General features: G+C 40.4%; 1 protein-coding gene across 1 annotated transcript; it reads left to right on the top strand.

The window, feature by feature from the left end:
• The first annotated feature begins 797 nt into the window (after positions 1-797).
• Positions 798-16,126, top strand: fgf4 (fibroblast growth factor 4). Its single transcript, XM_047362522.1, has 3 exons — positions 798-4,216; positions 5,215-5,318; positions 11,170-16,126. Exons 1-3 carry the CDS (start codon positions 3,931-3,933, stop codon positions 11,344-11,346), a joined length of 567 nt encoding a protein of 188 aa, XP_047218478.1. The 5' UTR covers positions 798-3,930; the 3' UTR covers positions 11,347-16,126.
• Positions 16,127-17,564: the final 1,438 nt, after the last annotated feature.

Below are 17,564 nucleotides of genomic sequence, written 5' to 3' on the forward strand. Positions count from 1 at the left end.
CTGCCTAGTGTCAGAAAGCTTGGTCTCAGTCACAGGTCATGGGTCTTGCAACAGGATAATGACCCAAAACACATAGCTAAAAACACCCAAGAATGGCTAAGAGAAAAACATATGACTATTCTGAAGTGGCCTTCTATGATCCCTGACCTAAATCCTATTGAGCATCATGGAAGGAGCTGAAACATGCCGTATGGAAAAGGCACCCTTCAAACCTGAGACAACTGGAGCAGTTTGCTCATGAGGAGTGGGCCAAAATACCTGCTGAGAGGTGCAGAAGTCTCATTGGCAGTTATAGGAATAGTTTGATTGCCGTGATTGCCTCAAAAGGTTGTGCAACAAAATATTAAATTAAGAGTACCATCATTTTTGTCCAGGCCTGTTTCATGAGTTTATTTTTTTAAATATGTCTGTTGAAGCATGTTTGAAAAGCAATGTCTGATTTTCATGTGTTGATTTTCATATGATTTTTATTCATTATTACATTTGTCAGATTCAAGTTATTTCTGTGACCATTGTGGGTTTTTCTTTCATTAAAAGAGGGGTACCGACAATTTTGTCCACGTGTGTACCTCCAGGTTGGCGCTACAGAGTGTTGTCTGCTAAAACCAGCCGCCACAGAGACAGTTTCTTCCTCCAGGGTGTTTCTCTGATGAACACTTGATAGTCAGAGTTCCAGAACAACACCATGCATACTTGGACTGATCTCTCGTTATCTTCTATCGTAAAGTCAATTGTGTATATATGTACATTTAAAAATATATTTTTTATTATTGAGAGCAAAGTGCACCGGAGTCAAATTCATTGTTTGTCTGTACAAATTTGGCAATAAAGTTGATTTTTATTCTGATTCTGATTAAAATAGCTTTTAGGCAACTGTATAGTGAACATGAACAACATAGTTTCAACTTCATCATTATTATTATTTTAGATCCATAACAATGGGTTTGTTTTCAAATGCTGATTGTTTTCAAATGTATGATCAAAAAACGATTTTAAACACATAACCTTATCCTGGTGATCAGAAATGCTGTACAGCAGTTGAGTATGGAAATATTGATTTGTCAATACTGACCTCTACAGGCAGAAACCGTTTGTTTTTACACAAGTAACAGTGAATTTGAACAAAATTTACTAATCTAATTGAAGACACAAAACACTAATATTTTACATATAAGTGAACATTTAACCTTCAAGCAGAATGACCGTGGCCAGAATTTGAACATAGGAACTTGAAATGCAGCAGGGCTATCTGGGCCACCAATGCAGTAATGGATTATTTTTCCAAAATTAACACATTACATAATTTAAATACATCCAAACCAAGATTTGGAAAAGAATGCTTTTGGTCATTCCAAGCACAGCTGCTATTCCAAAATATTTACTTTTGAACAAATATAAATTCCGAAGCCAGTTGTCATAAATCTGCCTTGTACAAGCTTCCTTTTTGTGATGAACAAACAAGAGAATGAATGAATGCATGCGTTGAATGCTGAGACATTTTAAGCTCCAAATTGCAGCTGCCACCCTGTGAAATTCAAAACCACTAACCCCTAGCATAATTCATAGCGTACCTGCAATCTGAAACCACAATGACTTTAGTGCAACAGGAACAAAAAACAAAGCTGGATATAATTTACAAATCTTTGCATGGCTGAAAGGCCAATATCTTGACCTACTTTGTTTCATCATTAATAAAAGAGCTTACAGAACCATGGACAGCGACTGCAAAATATCTGCTTGTAGATACGGCTGAAAAATGTCTTCATAGTTCTGGAAGTAGATCAATACACATTACTCTTATACAGCCAGGACTCCATCATTTACCAAGGAGGCATTTATGATTGATTCAATATCTGACATGCAGGACCCCTCAGAGGCCTGATGGATTTTTTAGCCAGGTGTTGCAGCAGACGGTGGATCCAAAACTTTTCCAGGGAGATTTATGACATGTCATTTGCTTTCCTTGACATGACATAGTCCAGTAGCTATGCGACTATTCTAGTGCTCTGTTGTCCAAAGATCTGTCCAATCATCTCACACAGTCCTAAGGGTCAAGCACTCCATCAGCTATCCTGGAGGGATAGATCATTAAGTTTGTATGTTCGGTGCAATGGTCAAACAACCCTTCAGGTACTGGAGCAGCTCAGGAGATTGGCCAAATGCTTGTTTTTGAGATTTAGCTCTCCATCAGCTCTTCTAGTTGTCAAGTGGTCCATGTTATGGAATTGCAATGGTTTCAGTTCTGAAGGTTACCTGGAGGATCAAGCCTTTGCATTAGTGCTAGCAAGAAAAGTAAAAGCCTGAAACTTCTTTTGGTCCTCTATACTGGGTACTGGTTGGTTTACTGGTACTTCTAGGCCATCATAGAACACAAGGTCAGACACACAGCAATTTTGCAGCACACAAAAGAACAGTGCATTTATACCTTTCGGAGCAGTCAATTGTAACCTGGAGAAAACAGTTCCAGTATGGTAAACGAGAAGCAGAACAGAGCCAAACCAGAAAGTAAAGCCTTGCTCAGACTGTTGCTGAAACCATAGATATAAAAAAGGCAGCACTCAGCCCCACAGTCATATTCAATAAATTAAAACACACGTTCCGATATGGCTCGTATGTTATATTTAAAGTACCAGTAATTAAACATACTTTTTATTAAGCCAACACATCTGTATTTAAAAAATGGGGTCTGATATAATATTCTAATCTTAAATGTCCTGTTTTTATTAGCTGTAAGTGGAAAATCATCATAATAATTAATGCATTTCACTTATTGAACTGAGTTACTGAAATAAATTAATCTTTCAGTAATATTCTAATTTGTTGAATACGACTGTAGATATCAAGCAGCCATTAGAGCCAGCAACTCTAACGGCTTAAATGAAACAGTGAAACAATATAAACTGTCTTTCAGAGTGGCACATCAGTTCAATGAAGTTGAAAGACTGGTGAGGATGAAACACTACAGAGATGCTGTGAAAGAACTCATCCCTGAACTAACCGTGATGATAATACAAGCCAAAATGTTTCGGATGAGTTTCATCGAATGTTAAATGGATAGAAAGAGCTAACCTCGATAATGAACCAACTATGAACCAACTAAACCAACAACTAATTACCTGTTGAACATCACCAGGCAATAAGGAGGATTTCAAAGAACAAAAAAAGTCTAACTTTAATTTTTAGGACTGAGATTAATTCTTTTGTGCTAAAACAATTACCTATGTTAATTTTATTATGACAAGTGTATCTTATTAATACACAGCTAAGGACTATAGGAAAGCTTGGTGACAGTGACAATACTTGACATGTTTGACAGTCTCTATTTAGTCTTACCATTGTTTTGTGGAAGGGCCTGGGACATGATTTCCCTTCCACCAGTCTTAAGTGTGCGCTTTTTTTTTTATTTAGCTAAATTGGACGTGTGTTTTTTCCTGTTATTGTTCATTTATAGAACTGTCTCTTGTCTCGGCAGCACAGTCTGTTAACTTGGCTGTTTCCTTTACATCCTTCAATACATAAATTAGGATATTCTGTCGCTGATAATGTAAGTCGCACACAAAGATTTGTTCTCTATAATAATAAAACCTTTATTAGTATATTTTCCGAGAAAAGCTGAACTTTTCCCCGAGATAAGTTCTCTATTATTTGAACACAGTAACGCTTTGGTGCAGTGAGTGTATTAGTTTGTAGATTTCTTATAAGTGTCGAGCTGTGATGTAATGTGTCTGCAGGTATAAATATAGAGGCATGGTTCCTCAGAGTCTGTGCAGATCAATGTCGCCCCGGCGCTGAAGTCAGTGCGCCTGTCGGTCTGGGAATGAGCGCAACTTTTACACGCTTCTCTCTGTCGCGCTGCTGCTTCGACTATCTTTTACTGTCACCTCACTGGGAAAGTGTACACCGGAGGCTGCTTTCCGAGTCAAACCTGACATGGGTTATTTGTCGGCCCAAAGGACCTTCCTAGTCTTGAGCCTAGTTACGGCCATTGTGGGATGCGCCCCCGGTTTCAACGGGACAGTGGAGCGCTGGGAGGCCCTCTACTCCCGCTCTCTGGCACGGATCCCGGGGGAGAAACGGGAGGAGATCAGTCGGGACGGCGACTACCTCCTAGGCATTAAACGGTTGCGGCGGCTCTACTGCAACGTAGGGATTGGGTTTCATATACAAGTGTTAACCGATGGTAGAATAACAGGAGTACACAGCGAGAATCGTTACAGTAAGTAGCCTTATCATTCACTGGCGACGATTGTTAAAATGGCTTGAACAATTCTGAGATCTTCATTTAGTTTTCTAATAGAGAAGTTTAGCTTTTTGCTAAATAACGCATATTGAAGTGTTTTAAATCGGCTTTAAGTTAATAAAATATAATTTAGGAACTAACTCACCACAAACCCGTCCTATTCAGGTTTGATTAAAAAAAAAAAAAAAACCTCAGCTCCACTTTACTCCTGATCAATGCCCCAACAACCCTAAGAGGTGATGCTGCTCTGCTCATATTGTTCCACGCCACTTGAAAACACCAGGAGTCCCACTTCGGTTCCGCATACCAACACAGATATGCGCAAACTTTTGCGCCTGACGTGTAACCAGACCTTGCTGTAATCCGGGCCTGCAGCCAGCCAGAGCCCTAAAGTTAGGACAGGCTCTGCTCTGAGGACAGATTGAGCCCTGCGCAGATTACTAACGCACATTTAAATTATTGTCAGGTTATCACAACATATTTAAAGGCAAGACAAACAAACTCAAAAAAAGCATATGATACAAAAGCTCAGAGACGACTCTAAGGCAGGGTTAGCAGAAGCGATTTATGCATACTTGTTAAACCTAACATTCCTTTATTTACAGTGCAATTTATCTCCACATTCTGCAAAGAATTACTAGCTAGAATGTTTTATTTAGTCAACGCGGTAATTTTTGACATTCTCATAACCAAGCATAAAAAAGAGAAAAACATTTATGTTACTTTGGAGGTCTTTCAATAAATTAGGACTGCTTTCTAGGCTATTCTGAAAAATGGAACTGGGACTGGCACTTTGCTTAATTGGTTTCTGAACTGAAGACACGTTATAGTTGTATTTTATTTAAAAAGAAACACACACAGATCAACATTGTATTTCATGTAAGATATAGCGCTGACAAATAAAAATAGAATTGTGAGAAGAGAAATGTTTTCTAATCATTAGGTTTCAGTATGTGTTTTTTATATTTCTAAAGGTCTCTTGCAGATCTCTCCCGTGGAGAGAGGGGTGGTTACTCTGCTTGGCGTTCGCAGTGGGCTCTTTGTGGCCATGAACCGACGAGGAAAACTTTATGGATCAGTGAGTGTACCTAATGTATTTATTGAGTGCTCATTTCATGGACACAGATTTTAAGAATACAACAATTATTAAATGCTATGTGGAACTCTGTAACATATATATTGTTAATTGTATAACAACCAGCTGCGTATGTATGTAATGTTAGTTTCCCAGACTGTTCTCAGAAGTTGTCCCCACAATGTCCCCACAAAACTGCTATTTTGTTAAGATGCCAGTGAAAATGTGAAGTTAATCTTTTAGTTAATAAAAGGGGTGCATTACAATCAAGAGCAAACATGCAACCACAGAAAGAACAACTCAGTCATAAACCAAACTGTAATGTGTCAAATTACACTTGCGGAATAAATTTTTTTTCCCCAAAATCTCAACGGTGGTTACTTGCAGCATATAACAAGTTTTGTTGTATGCTGAAGTAGTAGACCGGGAAGACTTACAAGTGCATTCAGGTGAACAGTTACACTACCCATTTAATTCCAGAAGGTGCATCTCAATATATTAGAATTTCCCAGAAATATTTTTCAACACCTCTGCTGAGGTGTTAAGGAAGCTTAAGTTGCCTTAAGGTAAATAGACTGCACATATAAAGTGATTTTCTAGTCAGCCACATTCCTGCCTTGCCCCATCTAAGTGGCCCAGGCTGTCTCTCTGATAAACACCTGTTGAACAAAATGCCCAGCTACTCTGCTAGGAATCAATGCTATGCATAAATGCACTGATTAAACCTTGTCTTCTCCTTTTGTAACAACACTGTATATATACATATTTACTTTGTGGAACCAAAATCAAATTTCTAGTTTGTGTGCACAAACTTTTCTCCGGTGTCCCCTCATCTTCCTCTTGACAATGCACAATAGATTCTTTAGGGGGTTTAGGTCAGGCTAGTTGGTCAGTTAATCAAGCAGAGTAATTAGATGGCACATGGTCATGCTCTAAGATTTCCTCGTAGATTGCCGTGCTGACCGTGTACTGGACCTCCAGCAACATGGGCTCTGTCATATCCACTCTTCTACATGAAAGAAAGAAAGAAAGAAAGAAAGAAAAAAGAAACCCTTCTTCCTTCCCAAGGTTCTAATATAATTTGTTCTAATCAGTTTCAAACTTGTACAGAATTAAATAACAACATATAGAAAACACACAACAGATTTCACAATTTCAGATGTGTTTAATTTGTAATGATCTGTAAATTATAAGAATTTAAAGAATTCATAGCTTATAGCTTTACTATGACTATAGGTAGAAAGACAACAGTTTATATTTCCATGTTGGAAACATGAATGTCACCAACTCCCCTGTCAGATAAATAGCACAGAGCCACTGTTAAACTTGGTTAACTCTAATAAAATGCAAACATAAGACTAAAATGTTGTTTTTATTTTGAGGATAATTCAATTCAATTCAGTTTTATTTATATAGCGCCAATTCACAACACATGTTGTCTCAAGGCACTTCCCAAAAGTCAGGTACATACATTCCAATTAATCCTAACCATTTAACAGTGCAGTCAGATACAGTTATTTATTCAAATTGGATAAAACGTTTTTCTGTCTAAGGAAACCCAGAAGATTGCATCCAGTCAGTGACTTGCAGCATTCACTCCTCCTGGATGAGCATATAGAGACAGTGGACAGTCACTGGCATTGACTTTGCAGCAATCCCTCATACTGAGCATGCATGTAGCGACAGCGGAGAGGAAAAACTCCCTTTTAAAAGGAAGAAACCTCCAGCAGAACCAGGCACAGTGTGAGCGGCCATCTGCCACGACTGACTGGGGGTTTGAGAGAACAGAGCAGAGACACAAAGAGAACAAAGAAGCACTGATCCAGGAGTCCTTTCTATGGGAAGGAAAAGTAGATGTTAATGGATGTAGCTCCTTTAGTCATTTCACCTAGAAAGAATGAACAGATAAACACTGACCCGGTTTTCAAGGTTAGAGTCTGAAAGAGAGCACATAGAGTTAGTCACAATAAAAGCTCGGTCAATTGCCATATCTAGGAGAAAGAAAGGGTTAAACACTGAAAGACAGGCCATGTGGATCATCGGTAGAGGGTGAGCATTAAGTTGTTGCCAGCAGAAGCTTGGACGATGCCCCTCTCCAGAAAGGTGTCACAGGTAGACACAGAGTCAGGCCAGGTGTAGCTTCTAGGAAGAGAAAAGAGGGAGAACTGTGCAAAACTGAGGATAATTGTGGGATATGTTGACAAAATGTTGCTGGGTTAACTTGGAAGCAGGCTAGGGTGCCAGTTCTTTATACCCATGTAAACTGTATTACTGCCTCCTTAGTTTATGGTGATTTTCAGTGTTGTGCATGAACGAGTTTATATTAATGCATTTACTAGTGGCACTCACATTTTAAAGAATTTTAAACTGAACGATGCGTTTTTTTAATGGTAAACATGACGGTAACGCAGATCATTTTGACGATATTTACTGCCACTCCATTTGGGGATGAACAAATATATTGCTTTAAACTTGACTATGCTGCATTCAGCTTCACATTATACATAAGGATATTAACTGAAGGCTCGAACTCTAACCCTTAAAACTACCAGGGTAAACTAAGAGTTTTTTGCTGCCTGATTTTAATTTTTTTTTTTATTGACGGGAGATGGAGCAAAGACGCACAGAGAAGCTGCAACTTTGAACTCCTCTCTGCGACCATCCTGCAGGTAAGTAGCTGAGATAACACCAGAGATGTTTGTCAGCTCATATGGTAAAACAGAAGCAAGATTTCATTAAAGAGAAACATCATGGTGGTTTACTGCCCTATGACCAAAACTATACATGGACCACCTGAATTTATCTTGATTATATTGTTGTACAAGTGTAGTTCAACATCCAGTATTTGACAGTTATTCATTATTACCATGGGTTTTCACTTGTACAATAATAGTTCAAATGGCAAAAAAAATCCTGATTGGGCATCCTTAATAGTAACAACTTAGTTGAAATGGAGAGCTTTTCCTTCAAAATTACAGTTTTCTTTTCTGTTAATAAAAATGTTGCAGCTGTTTTGGGAATTAAGCAATTAAAAAAATACAGTTTATCTCAGTAAAGACAGATTTTACAAATGGGAAAACTATGAACATTAATCAGTTCATTTTAGGATGAAGGATGAACTGGCACAACACTGGTCATTTTGGGGAATTTAGATGGCTTCTAACAGATTTTTGCCTTAATTTGAAGATTAGAAATTAAAATTTCAATTCAGTTTATCTATTTTGCGCCAATTCACAACACATGTCGTCTCAAGGCACTTCATAAAGTCAGGTACATACATTCTAATTAATCCTAACCATTGAACAGTGCAGTCAGATTCAGTTATTTATTCAAATAAGATAAAAAGTTTTTCTATCTAACGAAACCCAGCAGATTGCATCAAGTCAGTGACTTGCAGCAGTAACTCCTCCTGGATGAGCATGTAGAGACAGTGGACAGTCACTGGCATTGACTTTGCAGCAATCCCTCATACTGAGCATGCATGTAGCGACAGTGGAGAGGAAAAACTCCCTTTTAACAGGAAGAAACCTCCAGCAGAACCAGAACCAGGCTCAGTGTGAGCAGCCATCTGCCATGACCGACTGGGGGTTTGAGAGAACAGAGCAGAGACACACAAAGAACACAGAAGCACTGATCCAGGAGTACTTTCTATGGGAAGGAAAAGTAAATGTTAGTGGATGAAGCTCCTTTAGTCGTTTCATCTAGAAAGAAAGAACAGATAAACTTTGAGCCAGTTTTCAAGGATAGAGTCTGGAAGAGAGCACATATAATTAGCTACAGTAAAAGCTCAGTCAATTGCTATATCTAGGAAAGAGAAAGGGTTAAACACTGAAAGACAGGGCCAAGTGGATCATCTGTAGAAGGTGAGCATTAAGTTGTTGCTAGCAGAAGCTTGAACGATGCCTCTCTCCAGAAAGGTGTCACAGGTAGACACAGAGTCAGGCCAGGTGTAGCTTCTAGGAAGAGAAAAGAGAGAGAAATGCAAACCAGTTCTTAATTTTTACTCAATCAAAAGATCAAAGTCACTGAACAATTGATGAAAAATAGTTTGAAATTATGACTTAAACATAAGGTTTAAATGTTACAGAATGGTTACCTTACATCTTTTATTTTTTTTGTTAGAAATATGCCTGCAATCACATTGGCCTTACCAGTGATGAGCAGGGATGTAGCAGACCAGCAGTCTTTCTTATGCTACTAAATACACACTGAAGGCAGTCTTTTTGAGCACATAAAGGGATTGTTAAGAGATTTTCAACATGACACCCAGGACCACTGGATATTTGCCATAACAAGTCAGCCTAGGTTATTCTCATTCTTTATTTGAATACCCTCTACATGCCTTTTTTGTAAAGGTCTAAATTAAATTTGTCTTTTTCAAAAAGACAGATTTAGTTTATTTTATAAAGCTCTTAGTTGACAGTTTTTTACAACATTTAGAAGTCGCCCTTTCGACCAACTCTTGAGACACAATACACTCATAGCAGTTACCTCTCCTACATATTTGGCATTGTTAAGCAGAAAATAAGACAGCTTCACAGCAGAAATGGCACTAGATGAAATTTTACAGGAAGCATAGTCTTCTGAAACTACAGTTTCTATATATCTTAATGTGTTTTGCAAAATTTTCGTACCCATGGAACTTTTCCATATTTTGTAACATTACACAACATTAAATGAAGAAGATGTTGCTATGGTGAGATGAGACAATTTAGCCCACATTTAAAAGTCTGTGTATGGTCTATTTTTTTTAACCATGGGGACAATGCATGTCACTGGAAATACACCATCCCCACAGTAAAACATGGTGGTAGCAGCATCATGCTGTGGGGATATGGTTCTTAAGTAGAACTTGATGAGAAGATGAATGGTGCTAAATATGGAGCAAAAAATCTGTGGCAACACTTTGAACATTGTTGTTCACTGCTTCCCTCCATCCAATCTAACCAAGCTTGAAATATTTTGTTAAAAAGAATATGCAAAATATTTCATTCTCAAGATGTCCAAAGCTGGTAGAGACATATCCCTAAGACCAAGATTCAAGATCCTGCAGGCTTGATTCGGATGAGCGATGGCAGATATGAATACTGAGGCTACTTGTTCCATTCTTAACCGAGTTGTTTCTTCACCTCACCTTGATGAGTTGTCCTGTATTGATCTATTACATAAAATCCAAATAAAAAATATATTGAACTTTGGGTTGTAATGTTTCGAAATGTGAAAACGTTTTAGGTGTATTAGTGCTTTGGCAAGGCTCTGTATTCACAACGATAGTATGGTTGCAACTACCTTTAAACGAGCATTTGGATAAAAAACTGAAAAAAGATAAAACAGAGCACTGTGTTTACAACTTTTTAAGAACTCACATACCTGTTTTATGTAACAAGCTACTGAAAGGTAACACGACAGAGACAGATTCAAGAATATCAGACACATCTTTGTCCAGTTCTACAATACTGAAAGATTTGGTATGTTTAAAGCCTTTTTCATAAAGACAACAGCACAATAGCTGGAGATTAATTAATAGCTAAATTTAGTCTCATAATGTTCGGTGAATGCATGTCAAAAAGCTATTGTTGTTCAAACTGGGGACAAAAAGCTCTGTAGACTTAGAATCCAGTGTTCAGCCCCACTTGCATCATTTATCATTTTACAATCGTATTTTATGTGCAAAGTGGGGCTGAAAATGCTCATTCACAATAATAACCCTGCAGTTAGAAATAACACAATTGTTTGATTGAAATCAGAATGAACAATACAGATTTGAAATCCCCCCACAAAAATGTCCTGGCATCTTTGTTTTATTTCTGCCTTTAAACAATTAGCATTTTCAAGAGTCTCTTTTCTCTTGCAGTTACACTACAGCAACGAGTGCAAGTTCAGAGAGAAGCTTCTCGCCAACAACTACAATGCCTATGAATCGGTGGCCTACCCAAGGATGTTCATCGGCCTGAGTAAGAATGGCAAAACAAAAAGAGGAAACAGAGTGTCACCAGCTATGACAGTGACACATTTCTTGCCAAGAATCTAGTGAACTAATAAATGTACCTCAAGACAATATGGAAAAAAGGAGGGAGCTGATAGGGTAGGAGTTAGGGGAGGGGTTGTCCAAGCTATGATGCACTTTCACTACAAGCATTTTGTTAGTGTGTCATATTTGATATTTCACTATGTACATTTTGGAGTTTTTGTATTTAGGTTTAACATCTGTTTTGTATTTTTGTAGGATTCTCTCCAAGCCTTTTCACTGATGGAAAATCAATATACTAAACATTTTATTTATGTTTTCATTTCTTATTAATCAGACATTGACTGCTACTGAATGAAACCCTGTCTTTCAATGTATTCTTTGCACAGATGGAAAGATTATTAACTAATAATTTAAATGACTTAAAAGTATACTTTTAAACTGAGATTGGTTTGCAACAAACACTTGTCAGAATGTTATAAATAAGATGTGTCATTTCTGTGAATGAAATGAATGTGACACATATTGCCCAACACTTTAAACCTTATGCTTCTCCTTTTTATCTGAGGTGGATCTGGAGGTATTTGGGAGCCATTACCCATAACTTAAATGTTAGATGGATTCATGCTTAAGCATCGGATACAGCATCTCCTTGTATTCACCTTTTATTCTTAACTTTCGTATGGCACTTCCCCAGAAAGAAACCCCATGCTAGTAATGCATATCAACAGTGTTTCCTCTTATTAATATGTATGTACTCTAATGCCTGTGTATAACAGGAATTCTAAATGTTACTCACTATAACTGAAATAGGCATGCTCACAATGCTACCAAAATAATCAGCATTCTAATTGCAACTCTTGTTCTTACTTTAATTTGTTTTCCCATGCAGACATCTCTTAGTATTAATGTATTGAGTTTTCCCACGTAGCTTCTTTCTAATCTTTGCTGCTGTATTTTGACTGAAACTTAAACAGTTTATTTAGCCTTGCTTTAGATGTAGAACCAAAACTGCTGTTGTACTGGAGCCTCTAATTAGATATCATGTTTAAGGATATACCAAGCCTTTGAATTTTCCCAAAAATAAAGAGCAGCGCCACTTATTTAATAGTTGACATGGAATAGCTTCTTTGGCCAGATAGCAGGGGCTTGATTCGAATGATTAATAAGGTAGCATAAGACCTTTTGATAACCAGCAAACTCTGGCTTGTCCAGGGTCAAAAGTTTGAAGTATGTTAAAGTAAAAGCAGCCTTTTAGGAACATGAGTTTTCTTGTCTAAGATTTTCCTTTCTTTTAAATGTCTAATTGTTTTGGCAGTTTGTACAGTTCTAGTATTTGAAATCTACTGCATACAGAGATGGAATAGCAGTAAGTCTTGATGTACTGTGGTTCTTTAAGCAAACTTTGAACACCCTAGTGAGAGATTCAAATATCATAAAACAGGAGCTGGAGAAACCTTTTACAGCGATAAAATGTCATGACTCTGTGGTCACTCTGAGCTTTGGAGCAGTAAACCCAATCCTTAAAGGTCTGAAAATGGAAAAGTATCTTACAGCAATCTCTGAGGATTGTCCAGCATAACACCACCTGATTAAAGTTGGGCAAAAAGGAGCATGCGTGGCTCTGCAGCCTAATTGAAATTGTATCACTTTACTGAGAGAGAGGGATGAAGGAGAACGAGGGAAATGAACAAGAGGGGAGGAGGGGAGAGTTAACCCCACAGCCTCCACTGTGTCTGTTTATAGCACTGCCAGGGGGTGAACTCTGAACTTTTCTGCTGTCAGTCTCTGACTGCTGGATGCAGTTAGAGCTCTGTGTCCAACAGGAGAGAAGAACCCTGTTGAAATTAAATAAGTGGAGAATTTGGGAGTTTGTAGGCAAGGTCAACGATCTGACATGCAACAGTTAAGCAATGGCCTTGACCTGGGATAAGACTTTTCTTATTTTAAAGTACTGCATCATTGTCAGGCAGCTGTCAAACACAAAGAAAGAGGCAATCTCATTTGTTCAGATATGTACATATTAGTTACACGGTGGCCTTGAGGACTCAGTGTTTGCATATCACCCACCAGCAGATAAAATTTTGTCTGTCAGAGCTGTCTATACTATACTATAAACTACTTAGTTCTTCACATTAGCCTCCTTCAGCCCACTATAACATCTCATTTACAGGTCTCCTGGTCTTTAAAACATATTACTCAAGGCTTCATCTTGGCACAATTATGTGTGCTTTCCGAAACAAAGCCAACAAAGCTAGTATCACTAAACAAGAAAATGGCAACAGCGCTGTTGATCGCTGCCCCCGCCCCTTCACACGTGCTCACCAGTTTAACTCTGTAACTGCTCCTATTGGTGGCTCTGAGGTGTAACAGCAGTGGGTTCATGTTAACATGCTTTCATAACATACGAAATGAATGCATCCCAGCTTGTCAATGTCTTTTGAAAGAGTTATTGATGAAAGAGAATCTCTAATGCTCACAGTGAATTTTAGTCGATCAATATTATAGAGCTGGAAATAAGCAAAGAGAACCAAACGTCATGTTCACATTCAGGTTTCAACAATTTTCAACAAATTGTTTACACTACCAGAATAGCCTTTTTCCCATTTCCATCTATAATGACAAAGTGACATTTTTCTGTGAATTTACATGTTTTCCTATTAGAAAGGTTATTGCTGTTATTTCTTTCCTAAAAATTAACTATGTTTTTCCTAATTGTCCTTTTTGTGACAACACATTCACAAATATATTCTTTGTTAAATACAAACCTTGGCAAAGTTTTAAGGCATCGTATTTCCAGTCGTGTTTGTAAAACGTTGGATTTTACGCAACCACCACATCATCCCAGTCTTTGGTTTAACGGTGTGGACTGCTGTCTTGACCTAGTTATGTTTACTTTAACTTTGCATCATCTACCCTCCATCTTTCTAGCATTTGTCTCCATCTCTCTGGCGCCTAGAAGTTTTTTGCAGCTCAGCTCTGGTGGCTATGTTGTCCTAGTTATTTTTTTGTCATGTTCCGGCTATCTTTACCCTGCAATATACTTTTAGAAAAGATAATCATGGAGGAAATATTTACAGACAGCTGTTGAACTGTATTATATGCTGTATATTTGTCTTTATATATTTTGTAACTGAAGGTGCAAAAGGGTCTGGCAGTTTCAGATGAACAGAGCTGGTTAGAAGTAGTTGTCTGAAAGCATAAGGTGCTTAATTTTCTCACCTTTGTTTGATCAATATTTAAAGTCCATATTTAATGACAGCAGCTGCAGTGAGATACTAGATAGTGAGTTAGTATTCTTTGCTCCCCGTTTTTGTCATGATTTGAGGGGGTTTTGGGGTTTCTGTTTTCTTAATCTCAGTCATATTTTTTGGATCATGCTTCTGTTTATTGTTTTCTAGTTCATATTTTGCAAGTTATGTTCCTCTTAGTTTGTATCATAGGATTTCTATTTTGTCCCAGTCATGTTTCGTTTTCACTCCCCACATCTGTGAGTCATAGCACTCAGCTTCATTCGGTCCACCTTCATCACGAAACCAGTCTCCTCATTGCACCTGTATCTCGCTCCATTTATACTCTATCACTCTGTCACTCTTTGCAGAAACATACTACTCCTTGTTGTCATCCATGCCTGTACTTGTTTTGTACTCGCTTTTGCCTTGCTAAAAATAAGCCGTTTTAACTTACGGTTAAGATGTCTAGTCGTCTGCATTTTGGGGTCCTCTGGCTCACCAGCCCTGACAAAATGTTTCTGGCAAACCTAGACCTCGTGGACGCTAGACAGGACGCTGCCATGGATCGCTGGGTTCAGCACCAGATTGAGGAGGCAAAGAGGCTTCTTCCTGAAGATCTGGAGGTTCTGCCCTCTCCACTTCTGCTGGAGGAGAAGGAGCATGAGGTGGCCCAGCGCTGTGATGGCCAAGAAGACGCTCCCCTTCTTCTGCCTCTGCCCCAGTTTTCTCTGTCTGATCCAGCGTCTCCTTGTTGCCACTGAGCGCCAGAGCTCAAACCTGCAAGTCCTTGGTCTGGCCGCAGTACGGTGAACCTATTCAACTACCTATCCCGGGAGGCAGAGAAGACACCATGCCGTGGTGCGGGTCTGTCTGTGCCGCAGCCGGATTATGATGGTTCCAGGCTGGCGATTCCATGTCTGGGGACAGGTCCCCTTAGTCGCCTTTCATCTTCTCCTTTCTTTCATCCGGCAGCAAAGCCGTCATCTTCCTCCCACCGCAAGAAAAGCCGACGTGGAGCAATTCCCATCCTTTCAGCCAGTGAGGATGAGGTTCCCATTTCCACTGCTGAGACTGTTGCAGCAATGTTTCCCAAGCCTTCGTCTGCCTCAGCACCATCTCCCAGGCCTGCTGCGACTCTGCCTCTGCTGTAACCGGTCCATATTACTGGGCAACAAGCTGGAGGATCAGCTGTGGATGCATGCTTGCAAACTCGAGCTTTTTAGAAGGACTGTTATTTTACACCCTTCTCCTTTGTTAGAGGAGAAAGTCAGAGAAATGGAGGAAAATTACAGGACAGCAGTAATGGCAGTTTTACTGCCGGCCACCTTCATCCATCTCAGATCTCCAGAGCGAAGCTGCAGCTTAGCCCATAACATGCCTCCAGTGCGCTGCTGCACAGCTCATGCCAGGTCTTGAGAACACTGCTGCACAGTGACAAAGTAGACCTCACTTTTACATGTCGCAGACGCTGCAGAAGGCATCATAAGAGGGACGCCTCTGGTCCTGCTCCTGCCACTGAGGGTCTCTGCAACGCCTCTGATCCTGCTCCTGCCATTTAGGGTCTCTGCAACGCCTCTGGTCCTGCACTTGCCACTTAGGGTTTCTGCAACGCCTCAGGTCCTCTTCCTGCCACTGAGGGTCTCTGCGATGTCTCAGGTCCTGCTCCTGCCACTGAGGGTCTCGGCGACGCCTCAGCTCCTGCTCACACCACTGAAGGTCTTCTTGACACCTCAGCTCTTACTCCGGATCATGAGTTACTCTGTGCTCCTGAACTCTTTCATGGGTTTCTGAGTGGCTTCTTTGCTGAGCTCCTCTGTGCTTCTGTTGGTCGGCTCAACACTCCAGCTCCAGTCTCAGCTGTTGGGCGGCTCGATGCTCCAGCCACAGTCTCCGCTGTTTGTCAGCTCGACGCCACAGTCTCCGCCGTTGGTCGCCACGACACCCCAGCCACAGTCTCCGCTGTTGGTCGGCTCGACGCCCCAGCTACTGCTCCAGCATTTGTGGGGCAGCTGGAAGCCCCTGGAAGAATGGAAGACGTCCCAACTCTTGGTCCCAAGGCCTTCCAGGGGTTCATGGAGAAACCAGTCCTCATCCTTGTTCCTGAACTCAGAGATAAGGGGTTTGAGGACGAACCGCTGTCTGATCCTGTTCCTGAGCGGCTTGAGGGCGAACCTCTGCCTGATCCTGCTCTTGTGGGGTTCAAGGAGGAGTTGCTCCATGAGTTGTTCCTGGTCTCACCACTGGGGGTTCTGCCGGCTCTGCTTCTGCCTCCCAGGGTTTGCCAGGCTCTGCTTCTGTCTCAAAGGGTTTGCCAGGTGCCGTCTCTGCCTCCGGGGGTTCGCCAGGCGCTGTTTCAGTGAGGATCGAGGACAACTTGTCTGCAGGTCCTTGCCTTCGCCACCGCCGCAAGCCGCCCACACTCCTACTCAGCCGCCGAAGGCCGCCCATGTTTCCACACCTCTGCCAGCCTCCAGGTCTTCATCTTCACCACCAGCCGCCAAGGTCTCCACACCTCTGCCGGCCTCCAGGTCTTCATCTTCACCACCAGCCGCCAAGGTCTCCACGCCTCTGTCAGCCTGCAGGTCTTCGTCTTTGCCGATGTTGCCGACTGCCCAGGCCTTTGAGTTATGGGTTCTGGGTTACTCCCGAATTTCCTCCAGAGCATAGCGTTCCCCAGTTTCTACTACTCCTTGTTGTCATCCATGCCTGTACTTGTTTTGTACTCCCTTTTGTGAGTAATTTGCCTTGCTAAAAATAAACCTTTTTAACTTACAGTTAAGATGTCTAGTCGTCTGCATTCTGGGGTCCTCCGCCTCACCAGCTCTGACAGTTTACCTCAGTTTCATGCATTTTTTTGACTAGGCATTTAGAATGTTTCTCTCAACATTCCATTATAATGGTGTTAATAGTATCAGCCCTGCTCTTGTAAGGGACTACAATGTTCTCTCCTGTCAGCCACAGTGCTTCTAGTACTAGTGATGATAAATTAGGCTGGGGCCCAGCCACCCTGCATGCACATGCTAGCTATTCAGGTGCAAATGGCTCAAA

Source organism: Girardinichthys multiradiatus, chromosome 4 (genome assembly GCF_021462225.1).
Source record: "Girardinichthys multiradiatus isolate DD_20200921_A chromosome 4, DD_fGirMul_XY1, whole genome shotgun sequence".
Lineage (NCBI taxonomy): Eukaryota > Metazoa > Chordata > Actinopteri > Cyprinodontiformes > Goodeidae > Girardinichthys > Girardinichthys multiradiatus.

Excerpts from the sequence above, each read along its gene's own strand:
- fgf4 (XM_047362522.1), top strand. The coding sequence starts at position 3,931 with ATGGGTTATTTGTCGGCCCAAAGGACCTTCCTAGTCTTGAGCCTAGTT. Across the intron at positions 4,217-5,214 it reads ACACAGCGAGAATCGTTACA|GTCTCTTGCAGATCTCTCCC; the intron begins GTAAGTAGCCTT and ends ATATTTCTAAAG. Across the intron at positions 5,319-11,169 it reads GAGGAAAACTTTATGGATCA|TTACACTACAGCAACGAGTG; the intron begins GTGAGTGTACCT and ends TTTCTCTTGCAG.